At 37.8% G+C, this 19,200-nt stretch overlaps 1 protein-coding gene across 7 annotated transcripts in view; it reads left to right on the forward strand.

The window, feature by feature from the left end:
* ARB2A (ARB2 cotranscriptional regulator A) overlaps window positions 1–19,200 on the forward strand; it is a 206,324-nt gene that overhangs the window by 29,589 nt on the left and 157,535 nt on the right. For all 7 annotated transcript variants that reach the window (XM_081930198.1, XM_081930197.1, XM_081930199.1 and 4 more), the window contains one exon: window positions 1,730–1,921. In XM_081930198.1, coding sequence (XP_081786324.1) covers window positions 1,730–1,921 — 192 coding nt within the window. The remainder of the gene's footprint in view (window positions 1–1,729; window positions 1,922–19,200) is intronic.

Below are 19,200 nucleotides of genomic sequence, written 5' to 3' on the forward strand. Positions count from 1 at the left end.
TTGATGATCACAGGTCTGAGTTGGTTCATATGAGGAAAGGTGGTCCTTGAGGTATTGTGGCCTGAGCCATTTAAGGCTTTATAGGTCAATATCAGCAACTTGAATTGGGCCCAGAAACTAATTGGCAGCCAGTGCAGTCAGGCCAGGATTGGCATTATATACTCAAACCATCTTGCCCTGGTAGGCAACCTGGATGCTGAATTCTGCACCAGCAGTGGTTATCAGAGCATAGATGATAGAAGTTAAGCTATCCCTGCCCAGATAGGGGTGCAACTGGGTAGCCAGACGCTATAAGCCATGTATGCTAATGTATGTTCTGATCAACCCTAAGTTACAAGACCAGAGTTTCAGTTGGCTCACACGTATCCAGTCTTCAAATGGTAGGATCTGGGCAAGATTTTTATATATATATAAAAAAATAGGGCTTATTACATGTAATCTTGCCTAGAGGTTTCAAAGGAGGGAATAAAAGATATAATCCTACAAAACTCCATGAGAGAGTGAAGATGACAGATCAGCATCTGTGACCTTCCTGACATAAACAAGTGGAGCCACTTGAGCAATTCTATAGTTGAGTCCCCAACACCTCATGATAAACTAGCAAGGGCTACAGATAAGGTTAACAGGACCAATGGGGTGCAATTACTGATCTCCAAGCAGGGATTGTCCACTAGAGTAATAAACACTGTTGTGATTACCCATTCAGACTGTATTTTTTAAGCAGATATCTGTGATGGTGTGGACAGATTACTGCCAGAAATGGGCAGGGTACTACCCAGGTATGACCTTATCAACTTTATGCAGATTGGCTGCCCATCGTATGTGAAGCAATTGTGACATTCTGTACTGCTGGTGGAACTGCGTTTGCGACTTCTGTGGCATTTTGAATTTAATTGTTAGTTCTTTGGTATAGTTAGCACAAAGCGACTTTTAGTTTGTAGTCCCTGCTCAGCTACAAACTGCTTTGTTTGTCACTGTTTGTTGACTGTGGACAAGTCATCATCTAACCTACCTCACAGGCTGTTGTGAAATTAAAAATATCACTCTGTACTCCTTTTCTGGAAGCCGAGGATGCATAAGTAATTTTTTTAAACCTACAAAGAGGAAAACTTACTGGGAGTGATTACGATTTGAGCACTTAGGGTGGAAATCAGTGTTGTACTATGATGAATGTTCCATCTGTACAAGCATTTCAGCTTGCCAGACAGAAACACCCACACCCAGTGTGTGCTGTTTTGGGGGTCTCCTGGCCCCCCTCAACCCACTTTAGGGGTATGTGGGGAGGAGAGGGGAGAAAGCACCATTGTACCATCAGAAGTCTTCATTCATGGCTTCCACTGATAGAACTCATTAGGTGAATCCCACCTGTAGGGTTTGCTCTGCCAGTATGCACTAACACCTTTGTGAGTGGATCTGCTAACAATGAATACTGGTGTAGCTGAAGAAGTGTGCATGCACATGAAAGCGCATACCAATAACAAACTTAGTTGGTCTCTAATGTGCTACCGGAATGATTTTTTTATTATTTTCTCTCGACTACAACAGACCAACATGGCTACCTACCTGTAATGAATACTGAGGACAGTATAGTAGGCAACTTATTTTCCAGACTCCAGGTCTAACTAAGCATTTAATTGCTAGTTGCAGCTGTTGGATAGTCTGAATAGATTTATTGATGTAAGCTATATAATTCAATAAGCTGTTAATAAACACACTGTTTTCATTTTAGGTAGATGCCATGGAAGGTGAACCCCGGAGTTTTATCTTTATGAGTGAGGATGCAATGACAAATCCAGACAAACTGATGGTTTTAATTCACGGGAGCGGTGTTGTTCGAGCAGGACAGTGGGCAAGAAGGCTTATTATAAATGAAGATCTGGACAGTGGCACTCAGATTCCATACATTAAAAGAGCTATTGAGGTAGGATATTTATTTGGCCTTTTGAAATATGTTTGGTTTTTATACTCAACAATTTTTCACAATATTATGAGATTTTGTTTTCTTAATGTACATCAAACTTGTATATAACTGCCAATTTTCTTTAGATTTCTAAAACTTTTGCATAATAATTCTTTTATTTGAGGAAACAGTTGTTGTTTACTTACATTGAATACTGTTATAGGAACTGCCGTGTGGTCTTTGGAGAAGATAAATCAATCCAAAAATCTTTTTAAAACTACTGACGTTTTCAGTTGAATTTCATCAGCTTGAAGTTTTCCTTATCTCCATCTGAAGCACAAATTGTTCTGTCTATTATTACAAGAAGTTGATCCTAGAAGGTATTTGAACTTGTACCCTTACAGAAAGAGATGTTCTATGAAGCGTACAAATGGACCTATTAAAATTAGTTGGACTAAGTCAGATTCTTAACACAAATCACACTCCAGTGTTTCACAATGCTGTGTGAGCTTTTAACACACCCACAGAGGAATACTCCCATGAAAACAAAAAAAGGGAGTGTGACATAGGTAATCCCCCCCACTGTCTTCCAATGTATCTTGCAGCAGTAATAATGTCCCAAAGAAAGTCATGTAGGTTATGCCAGGAGAAAAAACACATTGGAAACATTTTACCCACTACGTTAATTTTTAAATCGAAACTAAGAAACTGACACAGACAGTTTTATAGTAACCTTTTCAGCCCCAAGCAGAATTTTAATGAGTCTTGGTGGGTGATAGAATATCCCAAAATAAAGCCGTCCATGGTGTGTCAGAAGAAGGCACTTACCTGCTTCTGTTCATTTTTTGCTTTAAAAAACCACATAGGATTTATTTACTCATTTCTATCTCATTTATTTATTTATAAAATGTATAAAATGCTTTCTATGAAAATAAATTTATTAAGTGCTTTATATAAAACATTATTAGGAAAAAAATAGAATTTCATATAAAAAGATAACAATTTTTAAAAAGTTGATTAAACACAGAACAAAAATATGTAAAACTGAGCAGTGCTCAAAAAGAAAAGAAATAGTTTAAGAATTAGAAATCAGAGTTCAGGAAACCTTTAAGAAGCATTTATAACTGGTTACTATCTCCACCTCCTGAACCACCTGTTGAAAGGCATTCCAAAGGGTGAATGCTACCATTGAGAGAGCTCATTTCTGTGTTGTCACCAAGTGACAGTCTGCTGTTCATAGAATGACTAGCATGAGATCCTTGAAAGATCTTAAGGCTTGGCTTGGTCTGTACTTGGGAGGTGATCTGCTACATTAACACTGGGATTTAAACCCCACCCCCCACAATTTGTAATGTTCAGTTGTTTTTCTTGGGATTTTTTTTTGGGGGGGGTCCTGGGTGCTTTAGTTTGGAAAGAAAACTGTAAATGGTAAAGTGAGTGACAGTTGTGCAGGTGATGACAAATTAGACATATTGAAGAACTACTGAATAAATTCTACAATGAAAAAGTGCACTCAGGTTGGATTTAAGGTTTCAGAGTTCTGCCATTTTTTCCTCCAAGTAGTAAATACTAAAGGTCTGCTTTAGATAAAATTCTAACTTCTTTGTCATTCTAATTTCAGGGCAAGCCAACATGGTGCCCTCCAGGTGTTGTTGGGCTACAATTCCCAATACCTAATCATTGGCCATGCTAGCTGGGGCTGATGGGAGTTGGAGTTCAACAACATCTGGAGGGTCACAGGTTAGCCATTTAAGGTCTAAGCTTTATTCAGCAGGGTAAGGGTCTATTGCTGCATCAGGAAATTTAAAAAGTGCAGAAATAGGGAGAATTGTTTCAGCACCATTTCTCTCTGTTTTTAAAATATACATTTTTATTAGTTTTTACTAATCATCTCATTTCATCTTATACAACATTTAGGCTATTTTAGCCTGAGACTTCCATCAACCATGTCTAATGATTTTCAAACCTCATCTCTTAATCTTACATTTGTTATCCTAACTATTACTTTTAATAATCCATAGCTTAAAATCCATTCTCATAAATATTTTCTGCAGTATTTAATACAGTTCTCCTTACCAAACTTCTTGTAGTCCTACAAGCATAGTCAGTTGGTTACAACTGTCTTTCAGATAACTCATATGTTTACTCCAATCTTTCAAGAATTTCTGGTCCCTCTGGTTTCGAATTCTCCCTGTCATCTCATCCAATTCTGCATAGCCCATCAGTTTCATCTGCTATTCCTCTTTCATTGGTAGTTCTTCCTGCTTCCATTTCTGTGCTAATAATACTTGTTTCAGCACTGTTTCGCATTCTCATCCAAAAAGTGTTTAACAGTCCCATCAGGTGAAGGTAAAATTATTCTTATTCTTCTGCAAGTCTCCAATATACACTCTCTGGTGGGCTACTAGATCCATCTCTAGATTGGATACCTGAAAATAAAAGCTCTTAATTCCCCATATGTACATGCATTTCATATATGTATGGTAGAAGTATTCATTTCAATGTCTGATTCGGATCCATAGATTTGGGAAGGGCTTGTGAAAACTTCCCTGCTCTCAGAAAGCCTTGTATGTTTGAAGTGTATTTGGCTTCAAAGCCAGGGATTGGTTGTTCTGGTGGATTCTTGAAGAGGTATATCTTATTTAATAATAACCTTTATTGTGGTCCAACGACCCATAACATGGATTCAGAATAAAATACAGATTCATACAGACAAGCCCCCAGGAAAGGAAGACCAAAGCGTTATTTGTTTAGTCATGGGTATGTTGATCTTTGATTTGTATGACTACTGAGGGAAACTTTGCCACAGCCATTGTGATATCATTGGACTTATCCTCCAGAAGATATTTGATTTAGTAGGCCTCAGACTGACCCAGCCAATTTGCCAATAGTGGCTTAATCAGTAGTTCCCTAGCTTGATCAGATTGTCCCCAGTGCAATAAAATATGCCTCATGCAGTCGACGTCCTGAGACATCGTGTATCTTATTTATTGCAGCAAGCATTTAGCATGTATTTTCACACTTTGGCTGAGAGTCCAAATCCAAGAACTGCACAATTAGTTCCCTATCCAATAAGGTTTTGTGCCCATGCTTCTCTATTAGTATATCTCTTAATTTCCAGGTGCTGTATGGGTTGTTGTTGTTGTTTTAACTGAGGGGACTTTTAAAAGTGAGATGTAAGATAAAAAGTAAAAAATACTTACTTGCATACGCTAGCTCTTGTGCCCGCCTGAAACAACTCTGGATTTTTGTCTTTAAGTTTTAGATGTAAGTTGATCATGATAACAGTTTAGAAAATACGTTTAATAAAATACTGAATGTAAAAAAAAGTTCTTCCTTATCCCAAACATACATATACAAAAATAGGAAATACTGAGAGCATAGACATACAGTGGTACCTTGGTTTAAGAACAGCTTAGTTTATGAACAACTTGGATTAAGAATGCTTCAAACCTGGAAGTAGGTGCTTTGGTTTGTGAACTTTGCCTTGGAATAAGAACATGTTTCACTTCTGTTGAGTGTGTTCCATTTGTAAATTGAGTCCCCCGCTGCTATGGGAAAGCATGCCTTGGTTTAAGAAAGCTTTGGTTTAAGAATGGACTTCCAAAACGGAGTAAGTTCGTAAACCAAGGTACCACTGTATATGTTTTATTTCCTTTTAAAAAAATGTGTGGTAGTTATATATTTATTCACAATACATAGTGCCTGTTAAAATCTGATTGAATGGATTTATATCCAAATGAATTTTATACAGAAACTTTATAAGTAGGTAATTAGTCATAAATTTGTCTAAGTTCAGTCAAAGATAGCTTAAAGAAAATTGAGAGGGAAGGTTAAATGCTTGGAGTAATATTGAATGACAGGCTATATAAGCCCACCCTAGCCCCCATGCCAGCAAAGGAAAACAATGAGATGACAGCTCTAGTGTTTGGAGAGAGGTTGTTAACGACAGCTTATTCCTTTATGATTTCAACTCTTGACAGAAGACAGGTCTGCTTGTTGCATCATGGCAGATGTATCATTACCTTCTGGCCCTGTCATGACTGAATTGGAATAAACCCACTTGCAGTTCTGAAAATCCAATTACTTTGTGGAAGTTTGGGCAACGTTTCTATGATTCATGCGTAGTTGTGTATAAACCTCATCTCAGTAGCTGTTTACTTCTGAATTCTAATATCGTTCTAAGAATTTTAATTCTGAAGATCACAAAATGAATTAAATGTATGGTGGTGTTTTCTTTGTGTCCTGATAAATCATTATTATGGTCATATAATATCTATAGCATTATTTTGTTGCAACTTTCTCCATTAACCTAGAGAAATTACTATTAAGTCTTGGTAGATATATATGTTTTTTGAAAGGTGCATTTTTCTGTTAACCATTAAGCATTGGAAAATGCCACCTAGTGAATATTTACAGTATTTTATGTTTCTTGTATCTGTTTTTCATTTTTACAATTAAGTGGTATTTTCTGTGGGTTCATATGGATATTAGAATTCAGCATTTTTACCACTTTAACTTGTGGGATACCTCACAGTGACTCTGGAGATTAGACAAGAGAGAGAGGAGGTGTGGATTTATGAAAGTATGTCAAAAGCCTTGGGGTTTGGGTATGATCAGAATTTCAATGGAGGTTGAGATGAGTTTAAATGCTTCGAAGCCATGCATAAAAATCATGTTTAATTTCTGTCATATTGTTCTTTTTTAGTCACTCTGATGTCTTTTTCAAATCTGCTTTTCTCCAGCTTTGTACTACCATATCCAAGATCTGTGTCCCTCCCCCGCTTTGTATTTCATTTTAACTGCTGATCCCTTTTCTGTGGTGCTTCTGCCTTTAATATCAGCTGAAGAGGCCTGAATTGCTGAATCAAAGCTGTTTGGGGAGGGATACAGTGTTTAAGATTGTGCAGGGTGAGAATCTCTGGGTAGAAGGTAACACTTCCTGCAGTTATAATCAATGCACTTGACACTTTCAAAGGGAGGAGAAGCCATGACTTGCTCAGGGGTTAAACTTTTTAAATAACCTCCCCAGGGAAAGATGCCGTCAATAAAACATAATAATTAGTTGAAGATTCTTGAGTGGTATTGGTTAAGAATAAAAAGATTAGAGACAGGGAAGGTCTTTACATTTCTTTTGTTTCTTAACCTTTAACTTTAGTTTAAATTTAATGTAGCTCTTAAGAATTAATCTGTTTTTACTGTCCTTTAGCTGCGGAAATCTGTGTATCTTCTTTTTAACAATAAAGTAACTGTCACAACTCATGGTTCTTCCTATGGCCAGTAAACCCACCTCTTTCCCCTTCCGGTATATACAGCAGCATTCAACTAAACAAAATATATAGAATAAATAAAAATTGATTTTTCAGCAACATTTAGTCAGTTTTACATATCTGCATTTAACATACCCATGCGGATAAAGGTCAAATGGAATCTGTAGCAGTTGAAGGCAAGGGCTTGGAGTCAGGGAAAATAAGAAGCCAAATTTAGGCTGTTTTCATATATTATATATTTTTGAACTATCTAGTTGCATGTTTCAAATAAAAGATTTACATACTTCTGCATATGGTATGAAGCTTGCGTTTTCAAATTCAGGAGGTTATTTAAATGCCTCCAAACAGTGTGTGGGAAATACTAAATACTGATAAATAATGTATGAATTGGTTTAGTATGAAAGAGTCCTAACCTTCATTAATTATTTATTTAATATTTCCACTTTAAGGAAATGTAAAGAAAAATGAAATCATGACTGTAGTTTGGGATAACAACCCATACATGGCTTAGGTGAATATGTAAGCTCAATATTTAATAAATAAAACACTGATTGTTCCTCTTTCATGGTGCTTTCAAACGGTTCATAAAGAGTTGAGCTTTATTTTGTATACTTTTTTAATACTCACACAGTTATGAATTTAGAATTTCTCTTACAATTGCCGTACACTCTTAATTCCCTTCCATTTTTCATTGATATTTCCATTCTACAGACTGGATTACCGCAATTTCTCTTTGTGGGGCTGCCTTTGAAGTTCGTCTGGAAGCTGCAGCTAGTGCAAAATACAGCAGATTGACTGCTTACTGGAGCAGGATATTGCTAATGGGCTAATTTCAGAGTGACAGTTTTGGGGTGTATGAAGTCCTATACTGTACAGCTTGGGACCAGAATACCTGAAAGATCACTGCGCTCTGCTAAAAGATGCTAAGCCCTTGGTATTAGACTAGTGGCTTTCAACCGTTTTGAGAGCACGGCTCCCATGACCAACCACATTCTTTCTGTGGCTCCCCTATAACGGAAGCCACTTACACTGGGGTTCTGTTACAGGATGTGCATAAGTGGGGATTTGCCCATTCTGCCCCCACTCCATCTCCCCACCCCCTTTTCGGTACCATTTTGGGCATGTGTGTACGTGGGAGAGCATGTGTCGACAGGAACCCAAGTGACGCCTCTGCTCTGCAGGGCCGAGCTGACACCCCAGCCTGCCTTTCCCGAAATTAGTGTGCACATGTGTGGGGAATGGAGAGGGCAAAACAAGATTAAGATCAGAAACAGAAATATTTTGTTGTTGTGGGGAAAGCGAGAAACACACAGCACAGGTTCTGCATACATGGTTCTGTTCCCATAAAGCTGGGTGACTGTTATGGAAAAGGGGGGTTGCCGGGGGGAGGTAGAAAGAAATAGAGGGGAAGGATGTTGGGGATAGGAGAGAGAAACACAGAAGAGACTGCTCATTTTCAGGGTTCCTTTTAAATCCCTACTTATAGAGGGCACACACATCCAGGCACACATACCATTAAGCTACTTTGCTGTTTTCTCAAGCCCTTTGTGTAAATCTAAGGAACTGTTAGTTACTGAAGCTGGGGATTATTTGTTGTTGTTGTGAGGAAAAGATTTTAATAATAATAATAATAAAAACTGCGCTCAGGGCGGCTAACAACAAATTTAAAACACTTTAAGAAGTAAAACAGTCATGCAAAAGTGTTTCCCCACTTTTTTTTTGCTGCTGTTATATTTTGGGAAGAAAATGGGCTGCAAGTTAAAGCTGCTGGCTTCCTGGAATGTTCCTCAGAGAGAAAGAGAGAGAGATATAATGCAAGAAGATATGGGCTGCAAGTTAAGGAAAGGACGCCCCCTGGGGCTCCCCTGCACTCAAGTCACCCCAGGGTGCCACAGCACACTGGTTGGAAACCAATATATTAGACAATTTATCAAGAAAAGGTGACAATTTTACTCAGGTCACAAGTATTTCTGCATTTGCTAAAGTGAAGAAGAATATAGCATGATGATCTGCCATGGTGTGCTATGTGATCTGGCAAAATGCTTTATAAAGGTTCTGAGGCTGGACTATAGAATATCCAGAAGATAGTCATTTTGTAATTAGTATACTTTTATTATACCTCTTTCAAAACTTTACCAGTCAGTTTACCAAGATGTGCTTTTTAACTGTTCAAATGCCAGCCCTAATAGGGGCATATAAATGTATTTATGATTCAATCCAACTGCCAAAGCAAAGTTGATTTTTTTAAAAAGCATGTGTCATTAAAATACCTTGCTAATTCAGACCATTAAATGTATAGTTCAGTAACATTCTTCTGCCTGATAAGCAGCAGAGTATAGTTCTATTACAGAAATTCAAGTGTTTTAATCCTGTCATGAACCGTCCTACCATAAGTAATCAAGGAATAAATTTGGCATGGGGTTCTCGTGCAAAATTATGTGGTTTCATAATCTTTTGAAAATTCATCATTCTTTTGAATAATAATAATATGTCATTTTTGATCATTTTTTTAAAAAAGTTAAATAGTTCTATGAGAACAAACTGTAATTGTTGATAATTGTCTTTTTTCTTGAAATTAACAAATTATAACATCAAAACATTTCCAGTGAGGTATGTAGTAGGTCATTTGCTGCTGCAGGCATTTTCTCTCCCTTCAGGATGTGCTTGTTTAGTTTCTCTCACTTTCTGCCTGTGGCACTGTACAGTGAAATTCAGACATGTTCTTTCCCTCCAAGGAATCTCTAGGGTTGAATATAACTTATACAAAATTAATAAATGGTGTTGCTTTTTCATTATCACCCTTCCAGTGCAATTTGCTATGTGTTCCCTGTTTGAAAAAATATATTGTTTAGGTTACATTTCTTATAGGAAAGCAGTGTTTCTACTTAATTTTTTTTACTGTATATGGGGAAAGGGTGGCTAATGGAGTAGATGTCATAACTATGATTGCATATAACTGTTTTTGCAGTTGTATGGTGGGGATGGCAGAGCTACAGTACTAAAAAAGTCATGATGTCTGAACAAAGATATTGAACATGTTGCAAGGCCTTAAACCTAAAAGCATAGTCAGTAGTGAAAATTAGGCTCAAATATGGAATCATAAGGCATGGCATTCATTCTACTAGATCAGCAGCCACCTTCTAACTACAATAACTTCACTAAGCTACACAAAAGCACAAACCTATGCACTGAAACTTGTTTGAAACTAAATTTCCTGTTGGCTGTAGCTATCCAACAGAAAGATTTTGTACAAATGAAGAAAGCGACCCCTGTTATCATTTGCAGAACCTTGATTGAAGTTGGGACATGGATCACATCACTGTGTCATGGTTTCTACCAGAAACCCTCAGGAGCTATAGTTTTGAGTTCTGTAACCCCTCAGAGAACAAGAATCTCAAGGGTTCCTTGGGGAATGGAGAGCTACCAGTTTCAGTGTATATATAATGTAAGAGCACATAAGTAGATGGATTTTAGATTATATTTCTTAACTTGTTTGAAACTAAATCTTTCTATTTACAAATGACAGGTGCGATTGCTATTTTCTCACAATGTTGAATTATGAAATTCCAAAATATTTTATAGTTTTATATTGGCACTTAGACATCAAATGAGCACATTTTTTCACATATCAGAATGAGAAAAATGTGGTTTCTGAGCATGCTACCAGGCTCATGGAAATATCTTGGTTATTTCCATTTTATAACCTTTTTATATATTATTAAACTTAAAAGCACTTTAAAATTGTTTTAAATTTTGGTGGATGTGTAAGTAGTAAGATAAGGCAGAAGAAATGAATCCCCGTGACGGGGTGAGCTCCCGTTGCTCGGTCCCTGTTCCTGCCAACCTAGCAGTTTGAAAGCACATCAAAGTGCAAGTAGATAAATAGGTACCGCTCCAGCGGGAAGGTAAACGGCGTTTCTGTGCGCTGCTCTGGTTTGCCAGAAGCGGCTTAAGTCATGCTGGCCACATGACCCGGAAGCTGTACGCCAGCTCCCTTGGCCAATAAAGCAAGATGAGCGTCGCAACCCCAGAGTCGGTCACGACTGGACCTAATGGTCAGGGGTTCCTTTACCTTTACCTTTACCAGGTGCACCAGATTTCACAGCACACAGGTTTCACAGACTAATGGCTGGTGAAAAAGGAACTTTCTATCACATGTGGTGGTCTTGTGAGGAAACATTCAATTTTTGGACTGAAGTTTTCCATAAAATTGGTAAAATAACTAACCAAAAATACAGGTGAACTCCCAAATAATGTTATTGTTTATTTTTGATTTTTTTTGCAAATTATTTTATTGAAAGCCTTAATTATGTTTTGCATTGTAGCAGCCAGAATGGTAATAGCCAAACATTAGAAACAATCTCATCGTAATTTATTGAGTTTTTGGTACAAGGAAATTTGGCCTTGTTGGAAAACCTGACATTTAAACTGAAAGAAAAGGACCAGAAGCAGACAAATTTTATACCATATTGTACACGTTTATTGAATATGCAACTTTATCACACAGCACTTTTCAACCTTCAACACATGGGACTCTATAGAAAACTACTTTTAGTCAGTCAGAGAATGCAGGAAAGAATTGATAATTATCCTAAACATATGTGATAACATGCTATGGTCTCCCTTTATATCCTCTCTCTCTTGCTTTTCTCATCATAATGCTTACCCTCTCCCACATATATGGTTTATTTTGTTATTGTTTTATTGTAGCTCATATATGAATTACCTAAGGTGTGTATAAAACTCAGTAAATACAATTTAAAAAATGAATCTTGGTGATGCATGAGAGGATGACAGCTTGAAATTTCACATCATGAAAGAATCTATTTTTCTGTTGAAGTGAAATAGTTTTGTTACTTATAATAGTGTTATATTCAGTAATATTAAATGTTGTGCAAATTGTTACATGTTCATATTTTTTTTCAGAAACCTTTGACAAAGGTACCAAAAAAATTGCAAACAGAAAAATGTTTTCTTTAGTGAGATCTGTTGACTTTCAGACATTGGGTTTGTCTTTTGAATTCCAACACTTATCATCAGGAGAAACATGACGAAGACTAATCTAAAGTACACTTATCTAGTGCTGGGGGGGGGGGGTGTGGAACTAGAAAAAGCTGCTTCCCTTCTGCCAGTGAGATCTTTCCACTGGAGCAAAGTTCTACCATGTGTGGAAGGAGTCTTTCCATCATTGATAGATGAAGTCTTGGTCCAATGCAATGTGAGATAATATGCGACACCGGCGCCAAGTGGGGGGGCAAAGCTCCCCCCAAATTTTCAATGAAGCCCCCCCCCACCCGTTCTGGGGCAGCAGCACACACACCACAGGGCTTGCTTCTGTCCCACATGCACACTGCGGGGGACGCACAACACAGTGCGTGTGTGCACGATGTGGAGATGTCGCACAGCTCCGGGCCCCCTCAAGCAGCATGTCTGATATGCAAGATCAAAGATGTGCTATTTCAAATATTTGATCGTGGTAGCTTATGTAGTAAATCCATCTATCAAATGTTTTTGTTTTAAAATTTATATGCCAACTTTCTACCCCAAATGAGAACTTGAAGAGTCTCACAATGAAATAAATAATGAACACAAGATGTTAATAGCACAACCAAAGATTAAAATTATGAAGAAAAAATGAGAGCAAATACTGTAGTTGTAACTGCAAGGATGAAATTAGAATGTCTGCTTTACTCACATTCTGTTGACATTGGGAGCATATAGAATTAATTTTCAAGAGTTAATAAGTGGTTGTAGACTTATATTTTAACTGGTAGCTTATGTTTATTATATTTAAAATATTTATTAATGAGTGTCCTATGCAGAATAAAACATTTAGTAGCTATAATTATTGAAATAGGCTAATTTAGATATTGGAAGCATTGCTTTCCAATGTTGACTCATGCACCTTCATAAATGTTAAATTTCTCATGCCTGTTTAATTAAATAGGCAGATCTATCATATATATTTTTAACCAGATGACTTTCACATAATGTCTATTTCCATGTTCAGCTAGGCCTATTGTTTGTTTTATATCTTGCACTGTGTATTTATCTTCTGACTGTATTTCCCATGAGTCTCTGGTAAGTAGATCATGTAATCTGAAAATAATTTAATTTAGAACTGTGGGTGTAGGAGGCGAGAGAGGACTAATTAAAGGACATATGCAGGAGTCCATCTGGGTTGCTAGAATCATCCTTCACCAACTAAAATAAGTAATTTCTCTTGGGAAATACTTATCTGAAGTTTAGATATTTTAATAATTGTCATAGATAAACACATATAGATAAACCAGAATTTTAGCATATTTAAATGACGAGGTTCACTTTAAAAGGGTTTGTGTGTCATAAAAAGTCTTTCAGCACAAGCGTTATAGTGTATATATATATATATATCAAGCTTGAAATAGATTCATCCACAGCAACTATGATAGAATTGTAGAGTTGGAAGGGATCCCAAGGGCAACTGTTGGCTACTCATGTGTACTCTTCCCTCATGATTTCTCCTTTTTTCATTTCTTATACATGCCCTTCTTATGTCTCAGCTCCTCTGTAAGCTCCTTATTCAAAAACACTGGTTTCTTTTAAAAAATAAAATAATTTCTATAATCTAATTATATAAATATATAATTATATAATATAATAAAAGATTTCCCTTGTTTACAAAAGTACATGCATTGCCTTTTGTCAGGTTGTAAAGTCTTTACTATATATGATGTGAGACATTAGTGTTGTAAAAAAACAAACAAACCCTGGTTTCTTGCTTCCCACTTTTCTTCTTAGAATTGTCTGCATTTGTGCCTTCAGTATTTCACCTTTAAGAAATTCCTGTCCATTTTGGACTCCATTTAAGTATTTCTGACCATGGGATCTCACCCAGTAGTTCTTTAAGCTTTTTGAAATCAGCCATCTTAAAGTCCAGAAGGCATGCCTAACTATACTCAGCTTTCCCTTGCCTCTGTATAATGAAACACAAGAGAGTATGACCACTTTCTTCCAGGGTTCCTAGTACTTTCACTTCATCATTCAGTTCCTCCTTAGAAGACCAAGGTCAGGAGAGATGACCTTGTTGCTTCTTCCAGCTTCTGGGAAATGAAATTGTCAGCAGAAGGCAATGGAGGAATTTGTTGGACCTTACATTCTTGGCAAAGTTTGTGTTCCAACAGATATTGAGGTAGTTGATGTCTCCCATTATGACTATATCTCTTTGAATATTTGGTAATCTGCACTAGGAAGTCATCATCCAAGTCTTCAGTCTGGCTTGATGGTCTATAGCAAACCTCTCAGTGCTGTTACTGTTGTTTCCATCCTCCTCTTTTTATTCTCAATCTGCCTTCCCTGTTCCAACTCTTGGATCTCTTCAGAAGTATACACACCCCTTACATATAATGCTCCTACTCCTCCCTTCCTGTTTGGTCTATTCCTTTTGAATAGGTTGTACCCCTCAATTTCTATATTCCAGTCATGAGTCTTATCCTATCACCCACTGCTGTAGAAAGTATATAGTGGGATGCTGACTCCTTGTAGAGGAAAGTCTGTTGCAATTCTTATAGCTGGAGCCAGTGTGGTGTAGTGGTTATAGTGTCAGACTAGAATGTGGGTGATCTTGGGCCAGACATTGCCTCTCAGTCTCACCTACCTCACAGAGAATTCTTGTGGGGATAAAATGAGGAAGGGGAGAACCACTTGCACCAACGAACTTACAGAAAACGTGGGATAGATATGCGGTAAATAAAATAATAAATAATAGTCAAGTCTCTCATGAGTAGACCTAAAGCGTTTTTCGCATAATGTTTGGTTCAAATTATTTTCCCCTTTTTTACTATAGTGGTTCAAGTATATAAATATGGGGTGTGTGTTAAAAGTGCATGGTTCCTTGAAAATGGATGCAATGGGGAGTGCTGGAAATATTGATAGTTTGAGCTGTAGTACAAATAATGTTTACATATTATACCTTTTGGGTTGTTTCTTTGGGAGAACCCATTGCTAAATGATAGAGTATATTCTTTGCATGTGGAAGGTCTGTGGTTCAATTCCTGGCATCTTGAACTAAAATGTATCTTGAGTCGCATAGCTGCAAAAGACATCTGATTGAAATCTTGGAGAGCCTCTGTCAGTCAGTGGACAGCCCTGGGATTGATGCACCAAAGGCAGTTTCATATGTTAACATGATAAACTACTGATTCCTTAGTACATAACGTATTGTATGTGCAGCTTCCTTTTGGATATTTCTTCAGTTTTCTTGAGTTTTCAGGAGAACGAAAAGATACCCATTTCTTATGAAACAACGGGATATGCAATTTGGTTATCAAAAATGTAATGAAGTAATGATTTTAGTTGTTAAGTGAAGAAATCAGATGAATCTTAAGAAAATGTTTAAGAATACTTGAGAAAAATATTCAAATCTGTTGGTAGAAATCTAATTAAATGAAAAGGCTAATAAGATAAAATGTTAGTCTAAATGTGACTTATTCAGTTACCTTCTAGCTTAAAATTGTTTTATGGTGATAATTAATGATGGGGACTGCTCTGGTTTTATCAGGAGGTATATACTTGTTCAGGTTTTGCTTTGCTGCTTATGTGGATTCTATGCTATGCAAAAGTTCATCACTTAATTGCAGTAAGTTTTCTTTGCATTGCTGAAGGGGCTAGGATATGCAGCTCTTCTACTAATTTTATATTTGAAAGTTTTTTTTCCCATCCATCCAAATGTATTTCTTATACAGTTGATAAAAGGTATGCTAATTCAGGGCTTTGTGGCCCTTTCCATTGTTTTCTACACTAATGAGTTGTACCCTCAGCCATAAAGAACCAATTCCATGCCGTGACCTTTGTCACATTTTCTTTGTGTGGTCTGACATTCAGGCACTGGTGATGGAAGCTTCTACCATTCAGCTATTGGTGTTCTTCCTCAGTGATGAGTTCCCTGATGTCAGTCTTATCAGCCACATTGCCCTGTATTGGGGGAAATTGTTGCTGAATGCTGCATGAGGCACTTTGCAGCTACGATATTATCAACTGATACTTCCCTGCTTAGACTCTGGAGTTGACTTCCATACTGTGTCATCTTGAAGATGGATAGAATGCCATAGTTGGCAGGTTTTGGTTTATGCTGTAAACTGAGTGAAGCTTAACAAATATTGTGACATGGTGAAAACAATTTCTGAAAGCAGGTAGGATTTTTTTTAAATCCAAAATGGTTTTTTGGGGGAGGTTGGAAACGACTTGTTAAAATTAAGTTTGTAAAGGTGTATACAATACGTAGCTTCTTTCATCATAGTTGTAGAATCATTAAATGCAATTGAAATGCTGGAGGAATCTATTCATCTATATATAAAGACAAAAGTGGGGACTCTGCAACATATTGACCAAATCCAGGTCTTTTAATGTTTTGATATAGCTCATTTCAATTTCTCTGTGACTACTGTTAATTTGGTCTTATCCTAATTTTGCTTTTACTCAACAAACCTCAGTGAGCTATGTCAAGTGATAGTGGAGTTATTAGGAAGCAAAGTCTCCTAGAGCATTGGGAGTGTCAGGAGAGGTCTGGCTAAAGTAAAACCAGAAGCTTCTGAGAGGGTGTTGAAACTAATGCAGATTAGGGTGGTTGTTTTCTGGGGTCAGTTTCCCAAACAACTTTTGGCAATGAAGTTGCTGATGTGGCAAGGAAAAGGATCAGGACTCTTTGGAGCTTCAATGATGTTTTTGTGTCCCTGCAGGAGTGGAAGGGAAAGAAAACCTTTTATAGTGAACTGTAGTCTATGAATCAAGCAGGTTGACAGCTAAAATGCAAGTCTGTCTTGTAGGTGGGATGTCAAAGCATTATCACTGCATCTTGCATCTTCAAGTTCCCACCCAAGAGATCTTTTCTCCATGGTGAATGGTTATTAAACCCATATGTACAGTAGATAAGGGACGTGGGTGGCGCTGTGGTCTAAGCCACTAAGCCTCTTGGGCTTGCCGATCAGAAGTTTGGCGATTTGAATCCCCGCGACGGGGTGAGCGCCCGTTGCTCGGTCACAGCTCCTGCCAACCTAGCAGTTCGAAAGTGCAAGTAGATAAATAGGTACCACTCCGGCAAGAAGGTAAATGGCATTTCTGTGCACTGCTCTGGTTTTGGTGTTCTGTTGCACCAGAAGCAGCTTAGTCATGCTGGCCACATGATCTGGAAAAACTGTCAGTGGACAGACGCCAGCTCCCTTGGCCTGTAAAGCGAGATGAGCGTCGCAACTCCAGAGTCATCTGCAACTGGACTTAACTGTCAGGTGTCCTTTACCCTTTTACAGTAGATAAAAAGGTGGTGGCACTCTCAGAAGCCTATTGTGGCAAATTTGTGAGGCACTTTGAGGATAAAGTTGCTTATATTTGTTAGGGTCGTGGGTGGCACTGTGAGCCTCTTGGGCTTGCTGATCATAAGGTCAGCAGTTCAAATCCACGCAACCAGATAAGCTCCCTTTGCTTTGTCCCAGCTCCTGCTAACCTAGTGTGGGATATAAAGCTGTCAGTCAAGTCCAACATTCCGAGAGGACTAACTGCCTCTATGTGGCAGGCAGTTTTGTCAGTTGGTCGATTGCTTGGTTGCTGCAAGGAGAGTTAACTGGTAACTGCTTGGATGCAGTCTTCTCATGAGTCACTACTATCTAGTATATAGTTTATCTGTTCAGCTAATGCTTCAGTTAATGCAGCCAGAGCATGTGGACACCATGCTTGAAGTACAGTGGTCAACCAGCTGTATTCTTAACCCTTGCCCTTCATTACCATCCCAATCAGATGTGGCTGTGGAGATGCTGAACTGATTCTTAGATTCAGAAATGGGCTGAATGATGGTCAACAAACTGAGACTGAATCCTGACAAGTCAGAGGCACTGTGAGTTGACATTCATATGTCTGGGAAGCAGATGTTCAGTCTATTTTGGGTGGGGTTACACTCCCCATGAAGGAACAGGGCTGTAATTTGGAGATACTCTTAGATCTAGCATTGTCATTCCAGGCCCAGGTGGCATTAGGGGTGAGGAAGGCCTTTCCCATCTTTAGCTGGTTTTTCAGCTATGGTTATTGGATAGGAACAGCCTATTCAGAGTGGTCCATGCATTATAATGTAGCTGCCCTTGAACATAGCTCAGAAATGTGCCAGAGATTTGACTGGTGCAGCCAGGAGGGATCATGTTGCAATGATACTCAAATAATTACATTGAGTACTATTTGCTTTTGAATCCAATTCAATGTGTTTGGTACTACTTTTAAAGCCCTAAATGGCTTGTGAGTTGAATATTTAAAAGTTGTGCATTTCCCTGTATCAGTCTGCCTGTGCTTTAAGATCAGCGGAAAGACTCTTCATTGTTGGTGGAGGCTTGTTCAGTGGTGGTGATGGATAGACCCTTTTCCATAGCAGCATCCTGTTTATGGAATGCCCTCCCCTTAGAGGCAAGTCAGGCATCAACACAGTTGTCATTTCAGCTCTAAGTGAAGATGTACCTGCTTACTTAAGCTTTTTAGGTTTTTAACGAACTTTTAAAAAACTGATAATTTATTTCAGGTTGTACTCCATCCTTGTATCCGTAGCGATGAGGGGCAGGCTATATAGATTTAAAATAAATGAATAAAAATAAATTATTTATAGAATCTGGTGTCACAAAATTTGATGGTCACAGGCTTAGATGGCTTTGAAGAGGAATTAGACAAATTTATGATAGCTAAGTCTACTAATGTCTATTAGTCATGAAGGCTGTATGTAACATCGCATGATATATCATTTGAACCACCAAGTGGAGATATTCATCTCCCATTGTTAATATCCCGAAGCATATGAGAAGAAGAATTTATTATTTCGGTCACAGACCAGTTCCAGCCCACATACAATATCAAGGAAGTGATAAAACATGATAGGGATACATTTGAGTTTGCAATTAGGTATAACAGGAACAATACAGATATAGCAACAGTTAAAATATATAAATTAAAACTTAGTCACTAACATATAATCTAAAATTATCATTTTAAGGTCTTAATCATTATGATAGCACAGCTTGTTTG

Source organism: Podarcis melisellensis, assembly GCF_964234715.1.
Source record: "Podarcis melisellensis genome assembly, chromosome: 11".
NCBI lineage: Eukaryota > Metazoa > Chordata > Lepidosauria > Squamata > Lacertidae > Podarcis > Podarcis melisellensis.